This window comes from Pongo pygmaeus, chromosome 4 (assembly GCF_028885625.2).
Source record: "Pongo pygmaeus isolate AG05252 chromosome 4, NHGRI_mPonPyg2-v2.0_pri, whole genome shotgun sequence".
Lineage (NCBI taxonomy): Eukaryota > Metazoa > Chordata > Mammalia > Primates > Hominidae > Pongo > Pongo pygmaeus.
This window is the reverse complement of record NC_072377.2, coordinates 137,325,593-137,350,602: the sequence shown is the minus strand read 5'-3', so window position 1 is coordinate 137,350,602 and position 25,010 is coordinate 137,325,593. Positions and strand designations below refer to the sequence as shown.

Sequence of the window (25,010 nt, the reverse complement as noted above, 5' to 3'; positions counted from 1 at the left end):
GCTCACTACAACCTCCGCCTCCCGGGTTCAAGCGATTCTCCTGCCTCAGCCTCCCAAGTAGCTGGGACTACCGGCGCGTGCCACCATGCCGAGCTAATTTTTGGTATTTTTAGTAGAGATGGGGTTTCACGACGTTGGCCAAGATGGTCTTGATCTCTTTACCTAGTGATCCGCCCACCTCGGCCTCCCAAAGTGTTGAGATTACAGGCAAGAGCCACTGCACCCGGCCCAAATATTTGTTTAACATTGACTATACGCCAGGGACTCTGCTGGGCACTGAGAGTGCAGCAATGAGGAAGAGCAGGGCCCGTTCTCAGGAAGCTCAGGGGTGGGAATGGGAGGAGGGAATCAGAAGCAAGCCAACAGGGACAGTGTGGGGTGGGGGTCAGCTCAGCACACTGTAGGGGTCCCAAAAAGTGAGGAGACCTCTAAGCTGAGTCCTACAGGAGAAGCAAGAATAGAAGCAGGGCAAAGATGGGGGTCGGCCCATCATTCCTAGACGAAAAGCAGAGTTTGAGAAGTGGGGACCAGATTATTTTGGAATCTGCCAATAGTGTGTGGGGAGGTAGAGGTGACTTTCCCATAGTGGAGTGTGGGCCTCTTTGGAGGATTCAGGCTGTTGGGGAATAGGAGGGATGGTAAACTGCCTTTCAGCAGGGCTTGCTTCTAGGAAATTGATTCTGGCTGCAGTGAGCGTGGAGGCAGGCCTGGATTCCAGGCAGGCTTCTGCCGCGCCCCAGCTGTGTGGTCCTGGACAAATCATTTCCCCCTCAGAACCTCATTGTCCTCGTCTGTAAAATGCAGACAGCAGTTGCGACGATCAAAATAAATATTTATATAAAGCACCTGGAACATAACAGGCACAGAGGGAGGGAGGAAGGCTGTGAAGCTGCCTCTGCCCCTTGCCCTGGGTCTTCCCCCACCCCTCCTTTCTTAGCTCCCCTGAGGTCACAAGAGTGTTCTTGACCATTGTTTATCAGGGAAAGATCACATGGAGAAGCCAACAGAGCGGCCAGGAAGCAGCCTGGGTGGAACAGGGTTGGGGAGGAAAGGAACATGGGTACATTCTCAGCGTTCCAGGAGGTCTCAGGGTAAAGGCTGCTTGTGTGGGCAAGGGGAGCCCGGCAGGGAATGAGCTGGTCCCAATTCCTTCCCCTGAGCTGGGCCCTCAACCTTCAGAGGTGCTCCCTGGGACTGGTCCTACTTCCTCTGCCACCTCTGATGCCAAGGTGGCTCTGCCAAAATCTGGGGGATGCCAGCGCTTGTGACGGTGTGACCAGGGAGGGGAAGTGTAAGCGTCTGGCCGTCCGTGGTGGCGGGGCCAGCAGGCTGTCCCAGCCCTCACCCGGAGCTCCTCACCCAGCACCACATCTGTGTTTTCCCAGGACCCACGCAGCCAGCCTCAGCACTCATCCGCGCAGCCATGGAGGCCCTGGGACCTGGAGGCGACCGCGCCTCCCCGGCCTCGTCCACTAGCGGCCTGGACCTGTGGCATCTGTCCATGCGCGCGGACTCGGCCTACAGCTCTTTCTCCGCAGCCTCCGGCGGCCCCGAGCCGCGCACGCAGTCGCCGGGGACAGACCTCCTTCCTTACCTAGACTGGGACTACGTGCGCGTAGTTTGGGGCGGCCCGGGCCCCGCCCCGCCCGACGCTGCCCTTTGCACATCCCCGCGGCCCCGGCCCGCCGTCGCCGCCCGCAGTGGGCCGCAGCCAACAGAGGTCCCGGGGACCCCGGGGACACTGAATAGGCAGGCCACCCCGCTGCTGTACGCGCTGGCGGCCGAGGCGGAGGCCGCGGCACGGGCTGCCGAGCCGCCCAGCCCGCCGGCCTCGAGGGCCGCCTACCGCCAGCGGCTTCAGGGCGCGCAGCGGCGAGTGCTCCGGGAGACGTCGTTCCAGCGCAAGGAGCTCCGCATGAGCCTGCCCGCCCGTCTGCGGCCCACTGTCCCAGCGCGGCCCCCGGCGACTCACCCGTGCTCCGCCTCACTCAGCCACCCGGGCGGGGAGAGGGAGCCGGCGCGCTCCCGGGCTCCTGCGCCAGGAACTGCCGGCCGGGGTCCCCTCGCCAACCAGCAGCGGAAGTGGTGCTTCTCGGAGCCAGGAAAGCTGGATCGTGTGGGTCGGGGCGGTGGGCCGGCGGGGGAATGCCTGGGTGAGGCCTGCTCCAGCTCTGGCCTCCCTGGGCCCGAGCCCCTGGAGTTCCAGCATCCGGCGCTGGCTAAGTTTGAAGATCACCAGGTTGGATGGCTGCCCGAGACGCAGCCCCAAGGCTCCATGAACCTGGACTCCGGGTTCTTGAAGCTCGGTGATGCCTTAAGGCCCGGCAGTCGGAGTCGGAGCGCTTCAGGCGAAGTCTTGGGTTCCTGGGGAGGATCAGGAGGGACCATACCCATTGTCCAGGTATGAAGTCAGGAGATGCAGGCTGGTGAGGGGAGCATCTGGGAAACACAACTTGAGCCACATTTCAGTCGACTGTTCACCCTTCCAGGCTATTCCCCCAGGAGCAGAAACCCCCAGACCATTGTTTCAGACCAGACTTTCCAGGTGAGAGACACAGACCACTCTGGACCAAGTTAGGGGGAAGCAGCTTGCATAGCTTTTGCCCAAAAAATGAAAGGACTTCCTACCTACCCTCAGTCTGAGCCTTCTGGTGATTTTGCAAATACCCTACTGTCGGCCTGGTGCAACACCGAGAGCTTCCTTCCACTGTGGTCACTATGGGGTCCCTGCCTCCAGGTTCTTGCCTCAGAAGGAGGCTGCGGTGGTGTATCCTGCAGAGTTACCCCAGAGCAGCCCTGCCGACGGTGAACAGAGGGTCTCAGAGACCTGCATTGTGCCTGCCCGGCTCCCCTCCCTTCCTGATGAAGTGTTCCTAGAAGAGGCCCCGCTGGTCAGAATGACATCACCACCAGACCCCCATGCCTCCCAGGGGTCCCCAGCCAGGTAATTCCCTCTTGCTTCCAAGCATCGTGAGGCACCCCCCTGACACACACATCTACAAAACACTAGAGGGGTGGGAATGCTCTCCTAGCTGGAGCCTGGGATTCCAGGTGATGGGGGTAGGGACAGATGGCCCTTGGAGGCCACCATTTGTTTGTGGCTGGAGCTTTTTCTGATTCAGTGTCTTTTCTGCTTCCAGTGTCCATGCCTCTGACCAGCAGTATGGAACTGGCTTAGGCCAAAGAACTGGCCAGGCTACAGTCCCCCCAGAGTACCCGCTCCATGCGTGTCCAGGAACTGCAGGGGCAGATGACTGCTGGCAGGGGGTGAATGGTTCTGTAGGTATTTCCAGGCCCACAAGCCATACCCCCACTGGGACTGCAAATGATAACATCCCAACTATTGACCCCGCTGGACTGACCATCAATCCCCCCACAGCTGCAGAGAGTGACCTCCTCAAACCTCTCCCAGTTGATGCCTTGGGACTTTCAGGCAATGATACTCCAGGTCCCCCTCACAATACTGCCCTAGCCAGGGGCACTGGCCAGCCTGGTTCCAGGCTCACATGGCCCAGTCAGTGCGTCGAGGAGCTGGTTCAGGAGCTGGCCAGATTAGATCCCTCTCTATGTGACCCTCTTGCTTCCCAGCCCAGCCCAGAGCCACCCCTGGGCCTGCTGGATGGACTGATTCCTTTAGCAGAGGTCCGGGCTGCAATGCGGCCTGCCTGTGGGGAGGCTGGAGAGGAGGCTGCCGGTACTTTTGAGGCAGGGTGAGTGAGGGGTACTAGGGATTCTGGACACCGAGCCCCTGAAGTTGGGGACAGGAAACTCAGGGAGCTCTGGTTTTGTTCCCAGGTACTATCAGTTCAGCTTCACCCAGCTCCTGCCAGCTCCTCAGGAGGAGACAAGGCTTGAAAACCCTGCCACCCACCCTGTGCTTGACCAGCCATGTGGCCAGGGGCTCCCTGCACCAAACAACAGCATCCAGGACAAGAAAGTGAGTGGAGAAGGGCTGGTGGAGGCTGGGGGTGGGTAGGAGCCCAGAGCCTGGGCAGAGAAGTCATGAGCCTGGCCCCAGCCTTGAGCCTTCCCTGCAGGTGGAGCTGGCCGCCGTCCTCCAAAAGATGCTTCAGGACCTTCACACGGAGCAGGAGCGGCTGCAGGGGGAGGCACAAGCGTGGGCCAGGCGCCAAGCGACTCTGGAGGCTGCAGTGCGCCAGGCCTGTGCCCCTCGGGAGCTGGAGCGGTTCAGCCGGTTCATGGCCGACCTAGAGCGCGTGCTTGGCCTTCTGCTGCTGCTGGGCAGTCGCCTGGCGCGCGTGCGCCGCGCCCTGGCCCGGGAGGCCTCGGACAGCGACCCTGATGAGCAGGTAAAAAGGGTTCAGGTTGCAAGCGAGTAGGGCGGTGAGGGGCCTGCTGTCTCCGGCTGGAACCATTCCGGGAGCGGCGGCGCCCTCACCCGGCTCACGGCGCCTCTTCCTGCGGCTCCAGGCCTCCCTGCTGCAGCGACTCCGGCTCCTGGAGCGGCAGGAGGAGGACGCCAAGGAGCTGAAGGAGCACGTGGCGCGGCGCGAGCGGGCCGTGCGGGAGGTGCTGGTGCGAGCACTACCGGTGGAGGAGCTGCGCGTCTATTGCGCCCTGCTGGCGGGCAAGGCCGCCGTCCTGGCCCAGCAGCGCAGCCTGGACGAGCGCATCCGCCTCCTTCAGGACCAACTGGATGCCATCAGGGACGACCTTGGCCATCATCCCCTGTCTCCCAGCCCGGCGCGGCCCTCAGGGACCTGTCCTCCAGTTCAGCCGCCCTTCTCTCTTCTCCTTACATAGTTATAGGTGGAGAGGGTGGGGTGCACCGCCCCTACCTCTCACCCACGTAAGTGGGGTGATGCTGATTTAGTCTCTGCTTTTCCCTTGAGGGATTGGGGAGGACCCAGGCCAGGCCTTTCTATGATACCCCTCCAGCTGGGCGCGGTGGCTCACGCCTGTAATCCCAGCACTTTGGGAGGCCGAGGCGAGTGGATCACAAGGTCAGGAGATCGAGGCCATCCTGGCTAACACGGTGAAACCCCATGTCTACTAAAAATATAAAAAATTAGCCGGGCGTGGTGGCGGGCGCCTGTAGTCCCAGCTACTCAGGAGGCTGAGGCAGGAGAATGGCGTAAACCTGGGAGGTGGAGCTTGCAGTGAGTGGAGATCGTGCCACTGCACTCCAGCCTGGGCAACAGAGCAAGACTCCGTCTCAAAAAAAAAAAAAAAAAAAAAGATACTCCTCCAAAGTGTTCTCATGTGGCCTCACCAGGCCTTGTGGATTATTTGGTAATTAATTTATGGATCTTAAAAACTGCAGTATTCCCCCATTTCGTGATGAGTGTGGGGCTGGCAGGGGTTGGTTGGAGGGAGGAGAGAAGACAGAGGAGCACTTAAGGTGCAAAGCAGCCTATTTTTTCTTCAATAAAGATTGTTAAGAAAAGTGTATGTGTCACCTGCAGCATAGCTGTGGGAGGAGTGAGAGGGGTCTTGTTTACACAGTCACCAGCCCTGGCTGACTAGAGCAGAAGAGGGATTTGCTGGCAGAATATCAGTCAACCCTGCCAATGTCTAGTTAGTCTGGAGAACCTGGCTTGAAAACAGGAGGGACCAGGGGAATACTGGGCTTTCAACTCCACTGTCACCAATATTTCCTAACTGTTCCAGTGACTGTGTCACAGCCACAAAGGCCTAGGTCTGATTGGCTGAGTCCGGATTCTGTAGCTGGTTTCTAGCCAACATCCCAGCATCAGTAGAGAAGTAGGAGTCCTGTCTCCTTTGAAGACTCAAGCTACTGAAATGGGCTCAGATGCTGTGCTGCCTAAATGCCCTGACAAATATTCAGAATACTTGGACATCTGGGGACATTCATTCCAAGACCCAGAAAGCACTTTCTTCTTCCAGTTATGTTATCAACACTGTTTATCCTCCTCTCCTTCAGAGATCCCACTGGCTCAGCCAGGCCTGAGGCGGGCAGTCGAGGGTGGGAGCTGAAGGTGAGGGGTGGGAAACCTCAAGACCCTCCATGCTGGGACTAAGGACCTGGAGACATAGCAGTGGTTGTAATCTGAGGGTGGGCCATGGTTGGGAGTGGGAAGTTGGGGGCTGGAGTGGTATGATACGTAGGACTCCTCAATTTGTGCATCCACCCCATGTATATAGAATCAAAGTTAGGTTCTCAGATATACATGTTGAAATCTGCTTCAGCCTTTGTAGCTGCAAATGCTGGGGCCAACAACATTGTTCCACAAATATTCAGTGTATTTTTGGAAGTTGGGCACATTAAAAGGCGTGTTTATGTGCATTTATAGCCAAGTGACCCCCAAGTGAGAAATCTGTGCTCCTGGGCTTGTTTTCTGATGCGTATTGTCACCAAGTGCAACTGGTTGGGAATTTTAAATGGTTGTATTCATACCAAAAGCGTTTGTTATAACAGTTGTGCTATTGAGCACAGAACAATGCTCACATTATGCCTTTTTATAAAAAACATATGGGGCTCCTGCTGAGGCCATTGCGAGTTCTAACATTATGCTTTGCTTTGCCCCTTTAAACACAGTGGGCAGGGCCTCTGCTCCAAGGTCTTCAGCCTAGTAAACACACCCAGAGGCATGTTCTGGATGGAAGCTACTAATTTCTGCGTTTTGCCCTGTATGGACCCTACTGCATTATTCCTTTGTGGTATTCTTAGAAACACAGCTACTTGGGAGGCTGAGGTGGGAGGATCACTTGAGTCTGGGAGGTGAAGGTTGCAGTCAGCCGAGACCGCGCCAATACACTCCACCACTTCAGCCTGGGTGACAGAGACCCCATCTCAAAAAAAAAAAAGAAAAGAAAAGAAAAAAGAAACACAGCTAACATATCCATTAAGCCAATGGGAATTGTGTATTTCCAACAAAGCATCCCCAGTCCGGCTGGGCGTGGGAAGCACGGGGGTAGGCGTAGGGGCATCTGCCATCTTCCCATTAAACTGGACTTTGTGCGCTGGGTTTTTCCGTGGGGAAATAAATATGAGGCTTTTGTGCTCGTCCTTGCCAGATCAGGAGAATCCCCAAAATAAGGCCACACCTCCTGCAGTGGACCTTCTATCTTCCCTCGGTCTTCTTGCCCCAGTTTTCTCCCTTCCATATCGTTATTTCTCCAGAGGGCAAGAATGAGCTCACCATATTTGTTCCGTATCAGCACCAGAGACTTCAAGACTTTGTGGGGACCAGAAGCCCGGTGAACTGACCCTTCAGGATACTGCCAGCAGAGGGCGCTGTCCTTATGGTGAAAGCTGGTACCTACGCTTCGCCATTCGCAGCTTCTCCAGCTTACCAGGCCCTCTGGGCCAGCCACAGGGACTTTGACTTGCCCTGCTGAGCAGTTAGGCCCGAAAGCTGGAGCTGAGCCTTTTGCTTCTTTCAGGAAGAAACTGACCAGCCAGACAGGGAAAGGCTGGCTGTCTTTGCCACCGGGCCTTTGTTGGAAAGTTGCTGGCCAATGACAAGTGGGAGAGAGGGCAGTCGGGGAGAGGGGTGTGGGGGGATTTAAACGGTACACTGATTAAATCATATCCTCCTAATACGGATTTGATCAGTGCACTTTTTGATTTCGAACACCAGTATCAAAAAAAAAAAAAAAAAAAAAAAAAAAAAAGCCTTGCGTAGTCTCCCAGGGTGAGAAAGCGGGTTGCATGGGTCCCTATAGGGGTATCTGCCCCCCATCTCCTTTAGCCGCCGGCTCCCCTGCCCCATCCTCCTTCCTGGCTGCCTGCCGCGGTGCTCTTGGGCTTTTGGGGGAGCACAGGCTGCGGCTGGCATCGTTGCTGGGCAACAGGCGGCCCCGCGGCCGCCTCCCGAGCTCGCTTATTCCGCCCCCGCTGCTCCTCCTAACGTGGATTTAATCAGTGTACTTTTTACCTTCAGGCTGTAAATTAGAAACGGAACAGGGAAGCCATGTTCAGCAGTGCCCGAAACCGGCGCGCAGTCTGTCTTGAACATCCTGCTCGGCACAAAACGTACCCCTGAGAGCGGCTGGCGCAAACCTCAGGGCTCCTCATTGGAACAAATAGCCGTTCTGTGCATTCACATGTAAACCAGGAGCTCAGGAAAGTTAGGTCAAATGTGGTTGAGGGCTGCAGAGAGAAACAGGTGAAAGGGGCATTTGGGGGCCCAGGAATGCGGGAGGCGGCAATTGCTGAGGACCCCATAGTGTTGCTGTCTGCCTAGCTACAGCGTGGAAGGTCACAATGGAAGTTTACCTGTTGTCTTTGATGTTTAAATCAGCACCCACTTCCCACGAGGAGGATTTTTTTTTCTTTGAGGAGAGAATCTAGATCTCGATGTCTCTGCTTTCTTTTCTCTTCCCTGCAGGCACACCTGAGGCACCCCGGCCCCAGGTTGAAGTCCGGAGGTGTGGCAGTTCCAAACAGGTGAGGCGGGTTCAAGGCAAAAGCTATCTGGAGAGCAAAAGAGAACCTAAGTATAGGCCAGGCGCCTATAAATGCGGGGTGACTCTCGCCTGTAATCACAGCATTTTGGGAGGCCGAGGCGGGCAAATTGCCTGAGCTCAGGAGTTCGAGACCAGCCTGGCCAACGTGGTGAAACCCCTGTCTCTAACAAAAGATTAGCCAGGCGTGGTGGTGCACGCCTGTAATCCCAGCTACTCGAGAAGCTGAGGCACGGAAATCGTTTCAAGCGAGAATCGCTTGAACCGGGGAGGCAGAGGTTGCAGTGAGCCGACATCCCACCACTGCAGTCCAGCTCAGGTGGCTGAATAGCAGTGGGAGTAGGAATGCTAGAGGAATGTGAGTTTAGAAAGACATTATTTCTATTTTAACTAAAGTGATATGTACAGAATATGGGATAATTTCCCTCTTGTGGGAATACATTTTTCCTAGTAGAGTCAATTGTTACTTATGTATACAATCACTAACATGTTAAAAGAATGGTGATCATGGCAGGGCGCGGTGGCTCACGCCTGTAATCCCGGCACTTTGGGAGGCCAAAGCAGGCAGATCACCTAAGATCAGGAGTTTGAGACCAGCCTGACCAACGTGGCGAAACCCCATCTCTACTAAAAATTCAAAAAATTAGCCGGGCATGGTGGTGCGTGACCATAATCTCAGCTACTTGGGAGGCTGAGGCAGGAGAATCGCTTGAAGCCAGGAAGCGGAGGTTGCAGTGAACTGAGATTGCACTACTGCACTCCAGCCTGGGCAACAGAGCGAGACTCCATCTCAAAAAAGAAAAAAAAAAAAAAGAATGATCATGTAAAGCAGATCCACAAATCAGAGCTATTTGGTTTTGGGATGCAGCCATTTACCCCCTGGAACCAACTCGGCACCCCACATTGGTGTTGCAGTTCATAAAGAGCTCTATCCACTCATTCCATGTGCTCTTCCTTCCCCCACAGCCTGTGAAATAGGTACAGAAAGCCTTTTGTCCCATAGACAGGGAAGATGGGGTTTGCGGAGCTGGGTGACTTGCCCAAAGACACTAAACGAGTAAAAAGGGCTGAGATGAGCCCACCCTGCTTCCTGCAATAGGATAGCAGACAGTGTCATGAAAAAGAGCACCAGGAGACTATTCCAGCTCTGCATTTACTAGCTGTGAGGCCTGGACAAGTAACTTATGACTTCTCTAGGCTTCAGTTTCCTCACTTTAAAATCGAGATACAAATAGTACATACCTTATAAACTTGCGATTAATACCTGCAAAGTGTTTAGAATTGTGCCTGGCACTTAATCAGCACAGGTTATACAGTATATGCATCACCCTGGATCTCCATTAGGTAAAGGAGACATGCTGAAGAATAACCTTCAACCTCCATTAAAGGATATGTAAAACTTTACTTAAAAGCTTGCTATGGATATGACTCATACCCATCTACATCAACAATTCTCTCTCATTAAAAGGAGTGATTTCATCCCTGTGACAATTCTTGTCAGCTAAATTGCCTTCACAATTATTTTGTTCGTGTTGAAAATGCCCTTCTAACAGTGTGCCTCCTGCTAGGTGATATATTATTCTTAAAAACTTTCCATATGCGTTTGAAACTAGAATTTCTTATCGGCTTACCTTATAGTTGCAGAAAGCTTTGGCCTGCAAGGAAAAGCAGTGTTTTCTAACACCTGAGCTTTAGGTATATTGATCCTAAACTCTCGCTAAATGTTTTACTTCACTTGGAAGACTTGCAGCACACTCTTCTGAAACACATAAGATTCTTCTGGCAGTTCAGATGACCCTCCTCATTTAAGTGTGCAATAAACATTAGTTATTGTTATTACTACTTTGCTGGTTTAAATGTTGTCTTTATCAAGGCAGGTCATACCTGTGTCTGTGACCTTTGTCTGAGGCCCTGTCTCAGTCAGGCGTCTCTTTTACCATGGAAAATCTCCAGTATTTTATTCTGTTTTCTAGACTGTCAGCTACTCCAATTGCTATAATTGTGTCTCCCACAATTTTTCGGCAGAGGCAGAAGATTTAATTTGCATTTTAAAATAATTTATGCAGAGTTCCAGGCAAGGAAGGTGGGGAAGGTCACATCAGGGCCCACATTTATCTACAGTTCTCCATTACGATATCCATGTGTGGTTGACTCCTTTACTTTGCAGAGCAATCCAACTTCTTTCAATAACAGAATGCTTGAAAGAGGCAGAAGAATGAAGGAAAAGAAATTAGATAAAAAGAAAAGAAAAATACAATAGCAAAAACTGTAGAATTTTTAAGGGAAGTACATCACCACTCAAGCGGAAACAAAATGGAGGACTGTTTATTTCATTGCTCAATCAAAACATTCCATGAAAGACTGCCTTAAGTAATTTCAAAGGCTTCACTGATACATATGGGGGTGGGGAGGGAAGCTCCACTACCCTGTGCCACAAAACTATTTGATATAACTAATGACATGCAAACACAATTTGCAAAAGCAGAGCATTATCACAATATGATATTTAAAAAATTGATTGAGTAAATAGATTTCATATCTTTAAAAACATAAAATAATTACACTGTATTGAGCCTGGGAAATCTTGGCAATATCTACAAACTTTCTCATTTATGGATAGGAACAAAGGCCCAGAGAAGTTAAGCCACTCATCCAAGCTCACTGAGCAGAGATTCTGCATTTGCTATTTTGGAATAAGTTGTCTACTTTCAAATGTTTTTTTAAAATGGGTATTACATACTTTTTGTTTGTACAGAACAGTCATATAAAATAGTTGCTCCTTAATTGTATCCATTACTATTTAATCGCTCATTTTTCTGTCATAATACTATTACTTTTTTTCTTTTAATATTCACCTATTGCACTGAAAGGCTCCACTGGATTTGAAAACCAGATTCAGAAACATGGCACAAAGGTGCAATTCACAAACCACAATTTTTAAAAAAAATTAAGTATTCATGCCAAATCAAAATAGCCACCCACAAGTGCCAAACACATGTTCATATTTCATGATGGAGACAACCACAAATTAAAAGTATCTGTCAAAATGTCTCTTTTCTCTAAGTCACCTTTACTTTCAAGATGTACTTGTTTGCAAATATTTAGCATTCACAGTACAACTGAAATTAGTTACATTCATAATGGTCACAATCATTATTCTGTGTTCAAGACTCCCCAGAATCTTGATTGCCTAAAATGAGGTAGATAAACTTTTAAGTTTGTTGGTTGGGATTAATTTCCTTTAGATCTTGATCATCTATTTTTTAAATAGAATTCCAAAGTATTTAGCAAAAAAATTGAAAATGTCTAAGCACTTTGCCTAAAAGTGGAAAAATATAATTCCAAAAGGTTATTATGAAAGTTGCTTTACCTCATTTCAATTTAAAAACAGAATAAAATCATCAAATTACAAAACCACCACATATCTTAAAGCTGACAACCTAACATCTTTCAACATTTAAAGAGACCCTTGCTCTAGTTCTGGCTTGAGATTGTGTAGCTGCAGAGGCATCAGGTGAAGACATTCAGGGGCCAGACCAGCTGCTGCCCCTTAACCTTTGACCCTGGATTTCAAGTTCCCTCTAGAGTTCAGGCTGTCTCCTGGAGTTCTTTATAGGAAGCTCTCACTGATTTCTCAAATCCCATCTTTGGAGATGGGTCATGCTTCAGGAAGAAGCTGGAGGTGCAGGCCCATCTGGGTAAAACAGGCTGCCCTGGACAAAGCTGGAAACAGAATGAGGCTCCAGGCGTTGATTGGGCTGCAGTCTTGGGTGGGTTTGGACTGCGACGAGCAGGCAACGATAGATCAACCAGGTGGTAGCCCCAGGGACCTTCAGGTTGTTGGAGGCAAACTGGGCACTAGACCAGCTAAAGGCCCCGGAGTAGGTCGACGAGAGATTTCTGAGAAGGCTGGCAGACCACCGCGGATCTTTGTCTTTTTACGTGGAGCCATGGGCGAGGCGCTCAAGAACTTGCTGAAGGAGCTCGACTTCTTCAAGCCTCGGGCCAGGTCCTGGAGCATGAGGTCGTCAGCCAGGACGCCCAGAAATGCACTGGTGGTAGAACTGAGGATGGTGGCGGCCACCTGTACGGGGCGCCTGGCAGCAAGACTGCCACTTCCACCACCGGTCGCATCTGGCTCCGTGGTGCCTCGCAGGCCTGGGTCGCCAAGAAGGCGGCGTAGCGCGTAGGAGGAGCCGGGCCGCAGGTACTGGTAGGCGCGACGCCCGCTGTGGTCACGCACGTGCACCTGGGCACCCAGACGCACCACCAGCAGCACAGCAGCGTCCTCGTGGCCGTGCAGCGCAGCCAGGTGCAGCGGCGTGTAGCCGCCATGGGAGCGCGCGTTCACGTCGACAGGTGCGCCACTGCGCCGCGCGACCTCCACCAGCTGCAGCGCCATCTCGCCGTCACCGCTCTTGGCGGCCCAATGCAGGGCCGTGAAGCCAGACATGAAGTCGCGCTTGGCCGCCAGGCCGCGGTCGCGCAGCAGCAGCCCGTGCAGCTGGTGGGTCCAGTGGCCCCCGGCCGTCCGCACGAGCCACTCGTGCTCGGACGGCTCCAGGGGCACGGCGGACGGCGGCGGCGCGGCGGGCACCTCCTCGGCGTCGGGGCTCAGCAGACGCGGGCCGGCGCGCGACAGGCGCCTCAGGTGCGGGGAGCGGCCCGGGCCCAGGCCGAGGCCCAGAACGGACTCCTCCACGGAGAGCCGCCTCAGCAGCAGAGGGGAGCTCCGCGGGCTGGGCTCCTCCGACAGCTGCCGGCGCAGGCCCTGCTCCTCCGTCCGGATGCGGAGCGTGGCGGGGGCCGGGACGCAGCGCACGGGCAGCATACAGGGCTTCTGCTGCGGCGGCCCTTTCGCTGCCCCGGGCCCGGGCTCTGGGTCTGGCGGATCAGAGCAAGGCGAGGCCACCTCAGAAGGGGCCCTAGGCGGTGGGGCCGCGTCTGCGGAGGGTCTCTCGGTGGCCTGGGCTAGCTCGAGGGCTGGAAGCGGTGGGTCGGCGGACAGCTCCCCGGGCGGCTGAGCGGGCTCGGAGGCCGGCCCCCCCGGGGTGTCCTGTGGCTCTGTTGGCAGACCCAGGTCCCCTGGCGGCTCCACTGGCCGCGGCACCGGGACCAAGGGCGGAGCTCCCGGGGCAGAGGCGCCCCCCGGCCAGACCAGAGTGGGCTTCGACGGCTGGGCCGCTGCCCCCAGGGGGCCGAAGGGTGCGGGCTCGGGCTCCGGGGGCCGCGGCTTCTTCCTCAGCACCACGAACTTGACGCCGTCGAGCTCCTTCACCACCGCCACGTTGTTGACGAACTGCTTGAAACGGTCCCTGCGGGCGGCGCGGCCCCGCGGGTCGCCCGCATCGAGCAGCGGCTTGAAGCGGCTCAGCAGCTCGGAGTTGCGCACCTTCCCGCCGTGCTCCTGCAGGAAGCCCAGCACCGCCGCCTGGCTCACCCCGGCAGCCGCAGCGGCGGCGGCGGCGGCCAGCGCCATGGTGGGGCCCTGGGTTCCTGGCTGCCGGGGCGGGTGGGCGCCGCGTCGCCGCGGGACGCGCGGGAGCGGGGTTCCGGGAGGCGCGGCCGCGCTCACCTGGCGCCTTCCCCGCGGCCGGCCGGGCGTGTCCCCGAAGCTGGACCTCGGTCGCGCCGGTGCCGCCGGGCCGGGGCGTCTCGGGGCGAAGGGCGCCGGGGGCCGCGGGGAGCGCCCACCCCCAGCGCCCCGCCGGGCCCCGGCCTTCGGGGTAGGTTTCTGCCTTTGTGTTCTGTCCGATGGGCGCCGGGTTCCATCCCCCGCGCCGCGCTCTCCTTACAGGTGACAGCTGCCCCCGAGATGCAGAGGGAACCGTAGCAGAAATTCCCGCCGCCCCCCGCCCGCCCCGGAATTAAAGGCGCAGCGCTCCAGCTCTGGTCCCGGTTGCTAGGTGGGTGTGTTCCCTAGGGACGCCGCGGTCGGCCAAGGAGGAATGGATTTTTAATCCTTTAATAAAACACCAAAACACCTTTAATAAAACTGCAAAACACTTTTTTTTTCAAAACAATCCTTTTTTTTTTTTTTTAAAGGTCGTCAATACCGCTCCAGTTTTTTGTTTTTTGTTTTTTTTTTTTACTGCGTTTCATGCAGGAAAACGGCTTCATGAGATTTACAGCAAAACCAATTCACTCTGCGCGGCAATGCACGTTACTGTAGGTTTAGAGAGACGTTTTCAAAAGCAGTTTTCTCATGGTAACATAATACATTTTCACGCAGGATTTGGGGTATAAAACCACAGGAAACATAAACATAACAGGAAAACATAAAGAAGGAAAAAAAATCACCTGAAATCACCATTAACATTTTGAAATATCCTCTCCCTCTCTCCCATATGTGTGTGTATGTTTATGCTTTAAGAAAGCAATGCGGAGTCATGCTATGTTTTTAAACCTTCGTTTGTTCCACAGATAGGTACTGAGCACGTAGTTTGTGCCAGGACTTTTTTTTTTTTTTTTTTTTTTGGCTAAGATGCATCAGTTAGCAAGACATTTAAAAACCCGTGACCTAGTGGGGCTCATATGTTGGAGGAGAACAGAAGCATATGGTGAATCCGAAAACTATGTGATATGCTAAATAAATGCTATGAAAAAAGCACAGCGGGGTAAAACGCATGAGGGGCAGGTTGCAATTTTGATCTGGGCAGTCAGGATAGTACTCGTTGTGAAAGTGACATTTAAACAAGGACTTGAAGGAGATCAGGGAGTTATGTAGACGCGGAAGAGGTTTCTAGTTGAGGGAACTGCCTGGCAGAGGTAGAATCAGTTCCTTAATTTAAAATGCAGGCCGGGCTCGATGGCTCACGCCTCTAATCCCAGCACTTTGGGAGGCTGAGTTGGGCAGATGATCTGAGGTCAGAAGTTCGAGACCAGCCTGGCCATCATGGTGAAATCCGTCTCTACTTAAAAATACATTTAATAAAAATTAGCTGGGTGTGATGGCACGCGCCTGTAATGCCAGCTACTCCGGAGGCTGAGGCAGGTGAATCGCTTGAACGCGGGAGGTGGAGGTTGCAGTGAGCTGAGATGGTGCCTGCCATCCAGCCTGGGTGACAAGAGCAAGCCCTGTCTCATAAATAAATAAATAAATGCAGTACTACAAATATATATAACCAGAAGCAACATATTGTAGTAGCTAAGAAAACAAGACTCTGGAGTCAACATTCCACACTTGAATTCTGGCTCTACCTTGAGCAAATGCCTTGACTTCTCTGTGCCTCAGCTTTCTTGTCGGTAAAGGAATCATGAAAATAGTACTTACCTGCTCAGATGGTTGAGAGAATTAAGTGAGAAAATAAACACAAAAGACTTAGCATAATGCTTGGCTTACAGTAATCATTCAAATTAGTAGTAGTAGTATAGTCACTACTATTAGTATTACTGAAAAGGAAAATAGAAGACTAAAATGTCTTCTATTTTGGATTGGATGCCCCAATTCAATCCCCAGGGGCAATTTCTGAGTTCAGCCCTATCCCCAAGAAGCAAACAATTTAAACATTTCCCCCTCACTTTATATTGTGAGCATTCCTCCCAGTGACAATAGCTAGCCTTCAAAAACATACAACTTTTAATGATAGCATCAAATAAATGTAGTATTATACTTTGTTTTCTTATTCTTCATTGTTTATACTGTTTCTAGTTTTTAATTCTTATAAATGATGCTGTTGATATAGAAGACTTTGTGCACCTTTCTGAGTAATTCCTTAGGATAGGCTCCTAGGAGTAGAATTCGTAGGGCACGCACCATCACACCCAACACCGTCACACCCAGCTAATTTTATTTTTATATTGCCCAAGCTTGTCTCAAACCCTTGGCCTCAAGCGAGCCTTCCACCTCAGCCTCCAGAGATTACACGTGTGAGCCACTGCATCTAGCCTTACCCCTCCCCCTTTTTTTTTCTTTTGAGATGGAGTTTTGCTTTTGTTGCCCAAGCTGGAGTGCAATGGCGCAATCTTGGCTCACTGCAAGCTCCGCCTCCCAGGTTCAAGTAATTCTCCTGCCTCAGCCTCCCAAGTAGCTGGGATTACAGGCATGTGCCACCATGCCTGGCTAATTTTTTATTTTTAGTAGAGACAGAGTTTCGCCATGTTGGCCAGGATGGTATCGAACTCCTGACCTCAGGTGATCCACCCACCTCAGCCTCCCAAAGTGCTGGGATTGCAGGTGTGAGCCACCGTGCCTGGCGTACCTTACCCATTCTTTAGACCCACCTCAAGGCCCACCCCTGTAAAGCCTTCTGCAACTGCCTCAGGTGTATCATGCTCTGCATTCCTCAATGATTTATCTCAGCAAACATCTATTGGATATCATTGGGTGCAAGGCTGTAAGCCAGATACTCTGGGTAGAAGACACAACCTGCCTTTGAAGAGCTTACTGCTTAGTGGAGAAGAGAAAAACATATTAAATACAATTAATTATGTGACATAGCCAAATGAATGCTCCAGGTACTTACAAGAGCAAGTGGGGCGCGGGGGGTGAAGGGGTGGAGAAGGATAGGGAAGAAGGAGGCCTGGGACATCTCCAAGAGGCAGGCTATGAGAACAGGATAGGTGAAAGCTTGAAAGTGGGACTGTGGGCCGGGTGTGGTAGCTCACACCTGTAATCGCAGTACTTTGGGAGGCTGAGGTGGGCAGATCATGAGGTCAGGAAATTGAGACCATCCTGGCTAACATGGTGAAACCCTGTCTCTACTAAAAATACAAAAAAATTAGCTGGGCATGGTGGCGGGAGCCTGTAGCCCCAGCTACTTGGGAGGCTGAGGCAGGAGAATGGTGTGAACCCGGGAGGCGGAGCTTGCAGTGAGTCAAGATAGTGCCACTGCACTCCAGCCTGGACAACAAAAGAAGAAAGTGGGACTGTGAAGGCTGAATTCAGGGTAAAGAGTGTCCAGTGTGTTTGAAGTTCATGGTGTGTGCCAGGGATATAGAAAAATATGACATCGGAAAAGTCATCTGGGGTGATGCGTGAAGGGCCTTAAATGGTAGTTTGGACTTTACCCTGTTTGCAGTAGAATGTCATTGAGAGCTTGCTTTCTTCTTTTTAAAAAGTGGCTTTATTTTCTAATTATAGAATTAATAATAATGTTTTTTCCAATTCTCAATAGTTTCTAAAATATAAAAAGAATATATCACATGTTAGAGAGCCATTTGATATTTTTTAGTTTATGCTGTGAGGAGTTTTTCTCTGTACATCCATAGATATATACATAACCATCTACACCATTTGGTACACATGGGATTAGACTGCATGTTGCTAAGAACCCATGTTACTGTAGTCAAGGCTGGTGTGGCAAATGGGCGGAAGAGGGGACCCTGGGGAGGTAGTGGCAGGGTCCAGTGGAAGATGGTAGGGCTTACCAAGCTCGGACAGTGGATTGGGTGCCAAAGATACTTCAGGAACAGAACTTGCATTATATTGTCTTGTTTTCACTTTTAAAGTTATATTCCCTTTGTTTTAATTTTCATTTCAATAGCTACTTTTTATATTTTATTTTCCTAGCTTTTTCTGGGCCAATTGTTGTGTTCCTTGAAAAGTCATTTCCATGATCTCATAGGTAGTGAAGCCTCAACTTGGACTTTTGTTACCATCTCTTGTCTCCAAGAAGAGAGATGACGGAGAGCACTCTCTGTTAAAGATCATTATTGATTTATGTGGTTTGAACTAATTTTGACTATGATTGTAACCCCCCAATGGATTTACCTTGCCCACTGCCTAGACAGAGCCGATTTATCAAGACAGGGGAATTGCAATGGAGAAAGAGTAATTCACACAGAGCTGGCTGTGCAAGAAGACCAGAGTTTTATTATTACTCAAATCAGTCTCCCTGAGAATTTAGGGACTGGAGTTTTTAAGGATAATTTGGTGGGTGGGGGGGGGCCAGTGAATTGGGAGTTCTGATTGGTCATGTCAGAGATGAAATCATAGGAAGTTGAAGCTGTCCTCTTGCACTGAGTCAGCTCCTGGGTTGGGGCTACAAGACCAGATGAGCCAGTTTACCAGTCTGGGTGGTGCCAGCTGATCCATCAAGTACAGGGTCTGCAAAATATCTCAAGAACTGATCTTAGGCTTCACAATAGTGACATTATCCCCAGGGGCAATTTGGGGAGGTTTAGAATCTTGCAGCCTCCAGCTGCATGACTTCTAAACCATAATCTAATCTTTTGGCTAATTTGTTAGTTCTACAAAGGCAGTCTAGTTCATTTTGGGAAAGGGCTGTTACCATCTTTGTTTCAAACTATAAACTAAGTTTCTCCCAAAGTTAATTTGGCCTATGCTCAGGAATGAACAAAGACAACTTGGAGGTTAGAAGCAAGATGGAGTTAGTAAGGTCAGATCTCTTTTACTGTCTCAGTTATAATTTTGCAATGGTGGTTTCATGATCGCTAAGAATAGACAAGGATTAAATACTGATTGAGCAGGAATTGCTAGTACAAGCAGTTTATTGACAGTGCTTAACAGGCTTCAGGCTCTGAGCTACATAAGGAAACTTGGCCAAGGTCACAGTTAACAATTGGCTGAGCTCAAACTGGAACCCCAGGCTACCTGCCTATGCTCATTTACCATGCAAGGTTAGGTCACTGATGATTTAAAATTGATGTTCTGAATGTTTAATAAATAAAGTAGGGAAAAACTCCTCACAAATACCTCACTTAAACTTTTATTTATGCTTATGCTTCTGAACATACTCTGCTTTAATATTTTAAGTGATAAGTTTATAGGTTGAGCAAACATTACAGTGAAGATGCCAATGACATCCAGTTCCCCAGGCTGCTTTTCAATTTTGATGCCCTGTTGCCAGTGAGGCCAGAGAATCAATTCTTCCAGTGACCCAGCAGTTTGCCCGCAACATTAGGAAAATCAAATATAAAATGTATATTTATAGCAAGGGTAAAATTCCATGATGTGTCTTGAACATGGAGAATGAAATAGGAAGGCTATTTGTTCTTATCTCAGTATCTTAAATATGAAGCAGATCAGGGTAGAGGTCCTCTGTAATTTTTAAAGCTACAATATTTAAATATAAAATAATTTCATAATCTTATACTGTGTTACATTACATTTACATTAAATATATAATTACATTTATATTATTATTATTATTGAGACAAAGTCTCACTCTTGTCCCCCAGGCTGGAGTGCGATGGCACGATCTTGGCTCACTGCAACCTCTGCCTCCTGGGTTCAAGTGATTCTCCTTCCTCGGCCTCCTGAGTAGCTGGGATTACAGGTGCCTGCCAACGGTATTTTTGTGTTTTTAGTAGAGACAGGGTTTCACCATGTTGTTCAGGCTGGTCTCAAACTCCTGACCTCAGGTGATCCGCCCACCTCGGCCTCCCAAAGTGCTGGGATTATAGGTGTGAGCCATCGCGCCTGGCCTATATTCTGTTCTATTCTATCCCTTATTCCAATCCACACTACCCTCTGAACCCCATGCCTAGGCCCCACCAAGAGCTGTAGCGGACGCTTAATGTTTGTAAATGTCTTCTCCCCTACCATGGCAGTGCAAATCGGCTCCTTCCATTGGGTTTACCCATCGCAGCCTGCCACCTCTGCCCCCTGGTGTCTCACCAATACATCTCATCTGTAAAGAAGAGTTCCTCCGGTCCCAGGAGGCAGGAGCTCCAGGGACTTGAGGGGGATGGGCTGCCCAGCAGTGGCTGTAAAGGGACTTTGCCCTGATATCAAGCTTTTGCGGTCAACTTCCGGAACAAATTGTGCTTTGTTCTTGCTTCCAGCCCAGGGGAAGCAAGAGGGACCTCTGTCATGCCTGCAGCTTGTTAAGCCCACTTCTCTCTAAGGTCAAAAGAACTTTATTTCTAAATCTGAGTGAAAGTGTCAGCTCACGTGTTTCTGCTGTAGACTGAGTTTTTGACTCTGCAGTTCATTTTTCAGGCTGCTGCTTCTCTGATTGCTCAGACTATTGCTTGGTTGCTAAGTAGGGAGCCACAGGCCTGGTCCACGGAGACTTGGAAAGCTGTGTCCTGGCTTCATTAATCTCCAGCAGTTGGTGCCCTTTGCTACCCATCTTTAATCATCCCTTTCAGTCCCTTGCCTTCTCAGGTATGAGGTGTTTTTTGTTTGTTTGTAGTTTTTTTGAGACGGAGTCTCGCTCTGTTGCCAGGCCGGAGTGCAGTGGCACAGTCTCGGCTCACTGCAACTTCCGCCTCCCGGGTTCAAGGGATTCTCCTGCCTCAGCCTCCGAGTAGTTAGGACTATAGACACATACTACCATGCCCGGCTAATTTTTTGTATTTTAGTAGAGACGGGGTTTCACCATGTTGGCCAGGATGGTCTTGAACTCCTGATCTCGTGATCCGCCTGCCTCGGCCTCCCAAAGTGCTGGGATTATAGGCATGAGCCACCGTGCCCGGCCTGAGTTTTTATTTAAAAGAGAATACCTGCTCCCCTACCCCTGGGGCATTTGGGGGGTCAGTTTTTCTTTTTCTTTCTTTCTTTTTTTTTCTTTTAATGGGTAACACTTCATTCCATAAGCTAGAATAGTGTTCCCTGGGGTCAGCTTTTCTTTCACGTGGGACAGTGTCTGAATTAGGAAGGGCCTAATCTGAGAGGCCTGCAAAATGCTGGTCTTTTATTGTTGTTGTTGTTGTTGTTTGAGACAGAGTCTTGCTATGTTGCCTGGGCTTGTCTGGAACTGCTGGGCTGAAGTGATCCCGTGCCTCAGCCTTCCGAGTTGCTGAGATGACAGGCACATGTCAATGTGCCTGGCTCAAAGTGCTGTTTATTTTTATTTTTTATACTTTAAGTTCTAGGGTACATGTGCACGACGTGCAGGTTTGTTACATAGGTATACATGTGCCATGTTGGTTTGCTGCACCCATTAACTCATCATTTACATTAGATATTTCTTCTAATGCCATCCCTCCCCCTGTCCTCCACCATCCGACAGGCCCCGGTATGTGATGTTCCCCACCCTGTGTCCAAGTGTTCTCATTGTTCAGTTTCCACCTGTGAGTGAGGACACGTGATGTTTGGTTTTCTGTCCTTGTGATAGTTTGCTGAGAATGATGTTTTCCAGCTTCATCCATGTCCCTGCAAAGGACATGAACGTATCCTTTTTTATGGCTGCATAGTATTCCATGGTGTATATATGCCATATTTTCTTAATCCAGTCTATCCTTGTTGGACATTTGGGTTGGTTCCAAGTCTTTGCTATTGTGAATAGTGTGGCAATAAACATACATGTGCATGTGTCTTTATAGTAGCATGATTTATAATCCTTTGGGTATATACCCAGTAATGGGATGGCTGGGTCAAATGGTATTTCTAGCTCTAGATCCTTGAGGAATCACCACACTGTCTTCCACAATGGGTGAACTAGTTTACACTCCCACCAACAGTGTAAAAGTGTTCCTATTTCTCCACATCCTCTCCAGCATCTGTTATTTCCTGACTTTTTAATGATCGCCATTCTAACTGGCGTGAGATGGTATCTCATTGTGGTTTTGATTTGCATTTCTCTGATGACCAGTGATGATGAGCATTTTTTCATGTGTCTGTTGGGTGCATAAATGTCTTCTTTTGAGAAGTGTCTGTTCATATCCTTTGCTCACTTTTTGATGGGGTTTTTTTTTTCTTGTAAATTAAGTTCTTTGTAGATTCTGGATATTAGCCCTTTATCAGATGGGTAGATTGCAAAAATTTTCCCCATTCTATAGGTTGCCTGTTCACTCTGATGGTAGTTTCTTTTGCCATGCAGAAGCTCTTTAGTTTAATTAGATCCCATTTGTCTATTTTGGTTTTTGTTGCCATTGCTTTTGGTGTTTTAGTCATGAAGTCCTTGCCATGCCTATGTCCTGAATGGTATTGCCTAGGTTTTCTTCTAGGGTTTTTATGGTTTTAGGTCTAACATTTAAGTCTTTAATCCATTTTGAATTAATTTTTGTGTAAGGTGTAAGGAAGGGATCTAGTTTCAGCTTTCTACATATGGCTAGCCAGTTTTTCCAGCACCATTTATTAAATAGGGAATCCTTTCCCCATTTCTTCTTTTTGTCAGGTTTGTCAAAAATCAGATGGCTGTAGATGTGTGGTGTTATTTCTGAGGCCTCTGTTCTGTTCCATTGGTCTATATCTCTGTTTTGGTACCAGTACCATGCTGTTTTGGTTACTGTAGCCTTGTAGTATAGTTTGAAGTCAGGTAGCATGATGCCTCCAGCTTTGTTCATTTTGCTTAGGGTTGTCTTGGCAATGTGGGCTCTTTTTTGGTTCCATATGAAGTTCAAAGCACTTTTTTCTAATTCTGTGAAGAAAGTCATTGATAGCTTGATGGGGATGCCATTGAATCTATAAATTACCTTGGGCAGTATGGCCATTTTCACAATATTGATTCTCCTATCCATGTGCATGGAATGTTCTTCCATTTTTTTGTGTCCTCCTTTATTTCATTGAGCAGTGGTTTGTAATTCTCCTTGAAAAGGTCCTTCACGTCCCTTGTAAGTTGGATTCCTAGATATTTTATTCTCTTTGTAGCAATTGTGAATGGGAGTTCACTCATGATTTGGCTCTCTGTCTGTTATTGGTGTATAGGAATGCTTGTGATTTTTGCACATTGATTTTGTATCCTGAGACTTTGCTGAAGTTTCTTATCAGTTAAAGGAGATTTTGGGCTGAGATGATGGGGTTTTCCAAATATACAATCATGTCATCTGCAAACAGGGACAATTTCACTTCCTCTTCTCCTAATTGAATACCCTTTATTTCTTTCTCTTGCCCCATGGTCCTGGCCAGAACTTCCAATACTGTGTTGAATAGGAGTGGCCAGAGAGGGCATCCCTGTCTTGTGCCTGTTTTCAAAAGGAATGCTTCCAGTTTTTGCCCATTCAGTATGATATTGGCTGTGGGTTTGTCATAAACAGCTCTTATTATTTTGAGATATGTTCCATCAATACCTAGTTTATTGAGAGTTTTTAGCATGAAGCGCTGTTGAATTTTGTTGAAGGCCTTTTCTGTATCTGTTGAGATAATCATGTGGTTTTTGTCATTGGTTTTGTTTATGTGATGGATTATGTTTATTGATTTGCATATGTTGAACCAGCCTTGCATCCCAGGGATGAAGGCGACTTGATCATGGTGGATAAGCTTTTTGATGTGCTGCTGGATTTGGTTTGCCAGTATTTTATTGAGGATTTTTCGCATTGATATTCATCAGGAATATTGGTCTAAAATTCTCTTTTTTTTATTGTGTCTCTGCCAGGCTTTGGTATCAGGATGATGCTGGCCTCATAAAATGAGTTAGGGAGGATTCCCTCTTTTTCTATTGATTGGAGTAGTTTCAGAAGGAATGGTACCAGCTCCTCTTTGTACCTCTGGTCCTCAGCAAATGTAAAAGAACAGAAATCACAACAAACTGTCTCTCAGACCACAGTGCAATCAAATTAGAACTCAGGATTAATAAATTCACTCAAAACCACACAACTACGTGGAAACTGAACAACCTGCTCCTGAATGACTACTGGATAAATAACGAAATGAAGGCAGAAATAAAGGTGTTCTTTGAAACCAATGAGAACAAAGACACAATATACCAGAATCTCTGGGACACATTTAAAGCAGTGTGTATAGAGAAGTTTATAGCACTAAATGCCCACAGGAGAAAGCAGGAAAGATCTAAAATCGACACCCTAACATCACAATTTGAAGAACTAGAGAAGCAAGAGCAAACAAATTCGAAAGCTAGCAGAAATAACTAAGACCAGAGCAGAACTGAAGAAGATAGAGACACAAAAAACCCTTCAAAAAATCAATGAATCCAGGAGCTGGTTTTTTGAAAAGATCAACAAAATTGATAGACTGCTAGCAAGACTAATAAAGAAGAAAAACAGAAGAATCAAATGACGCAATAAAAAATGATAAAAGGGATATCACCACCCATCCCACAGAAATCAAAGTGCTGTTTTAACCATTTCTTTAGTTATGAAATGGAGTTCCTGCTTGGTCAAGGTGGATGAATTAGCAACTCAGAGGTCACACTTGTATTCCATGCAGCTTCCCATTGTATTAGTCTGTTGTCACTCTGCTGATAAACACATACCCAAGACTGGGTAATTTATAAAGAAAAAGAAGTTTAACGGACTTACAGTTCCACATGGCTAGGGAGGCCTCACAATCATGGTGGAAGGTAAAAGGCACGTCTCACCTGGAGGCAGGCAAGAGGAAACTTGTGCAAGGAAACACTCCTTTATAAAACTATCAGATCTTGCGAAACTAATTCACAATCACAAAAACATCACAGGAAAGACCCACTCCCATGATTCAATTACCTCCCACGGGGTGCCTCCCATGACACATGGGAATTTTGGGAGCTACAATTTAAGATGAGATTTGGGTGGGGACACAGCCAAACCATATCACCTATGCAGATGGGCTTGGAGATTACAGCACCAAATGTCTGGAAATGTGAAATTCACCAACAACATTCCTCGTTGAAACAACTTTGTCTTGGCTTTAGAGATGACAGGTAGAAATAACTCAATTATCCCCTAAACTCTTGTTGTACTAGTGTTCCATGTTTGCTTGTCTTTAGAGATGGAATCTTATTATGTTGCCCAGGCTGGGTTTGGAACTCCTGGGCTCAAGTGACCCTCCGGCC

At 49.3% G+C, this 25,010-nt stretch overlaps 2 protein-coding genes across 7 annotated transcripts in view; one reads left to right on the top strand and one right to left on the bottom strand.

Annotated features, from left to right (window-relative positions):
* SHROOM1 (shroom family member 1) overlaps window positions 1-5,407 on the top strand; it is a 32,746-nt gene extending 27,339 nt beyond the window's left edge. For 4 of the 6 annotated variants that reach the window (XM_054487403.2, XM_054487401.2, XM_054487400.2 and 1 more), the window contains 7 exons: window positions 1,386-2,401; window positions 2,490-2,545; window positions 2,738-2,944; window positions 3,141-3,710; window positions 3,796-3,937; window positions 4,038-4,310; window positions 4,432-5,407. In XM_054487403.2, the coding sequence (XP_054343378.1) occupies window positions 1,424-2,401; window positions 2,490-2,545; window positions 2,738-2,944; window positions 3,141-3,710; window positions 3,796-3,937; window positions 4,038-4,310; window positions 4,432-4,764 (2,559 nt within the window). In that variant the 5' untranslated portion in view covers window positions 1,386-1,423 and the 3' untranslated portion in view covers window positions 4,765-5,407. Of the gene's footprint in view, window positions 1-86; window positions 104-1,385; window positions 2,402-2,489; window positions 2,546-2,737; window positions 2,945-3,140; window positions 3,711-3,795; window positions 3,938-4,037; window positions 4,311-4,431 lie in introns of those variants that run through there. The other 2 variants (XM_063665210.1, XM_063665211.1) reach the window with 2 other exon arrangements.
* A 5,293-nt stretch (window positions 5,408-10,700) lies between these two features.
* On the bottom strand, window positions 10,701-14,190 carry SOWAHA (sosondowah ankyrin repeat domain family member A). The gene has a single exon (XM_054487398.2). The coding sequence runs from the start codon at window positions 13,868-13,870 to the stop codon at window positions 12,224-12,226; it is 1,647 nt and encodes a 548-aa protein (XP_054343373.1). The 5' UTR covers window positions 13,871-14,190; the 3' UTR covers window positions 10,701-12,223.
* Between the last annotated feature and the right edge of the window lie 10,820 nt (window positions 14,191-25,010).

Excerpts from the sequence above, each read along its gene's own strand:
- SOWAHA (XM_054487398.2), bottom strand. The coding sequence starts at position 13,870 with ATGGCGCTGGCCGCCGCCGCCGCCGCTGCGGCTGCCGGGGTGAGCCAG.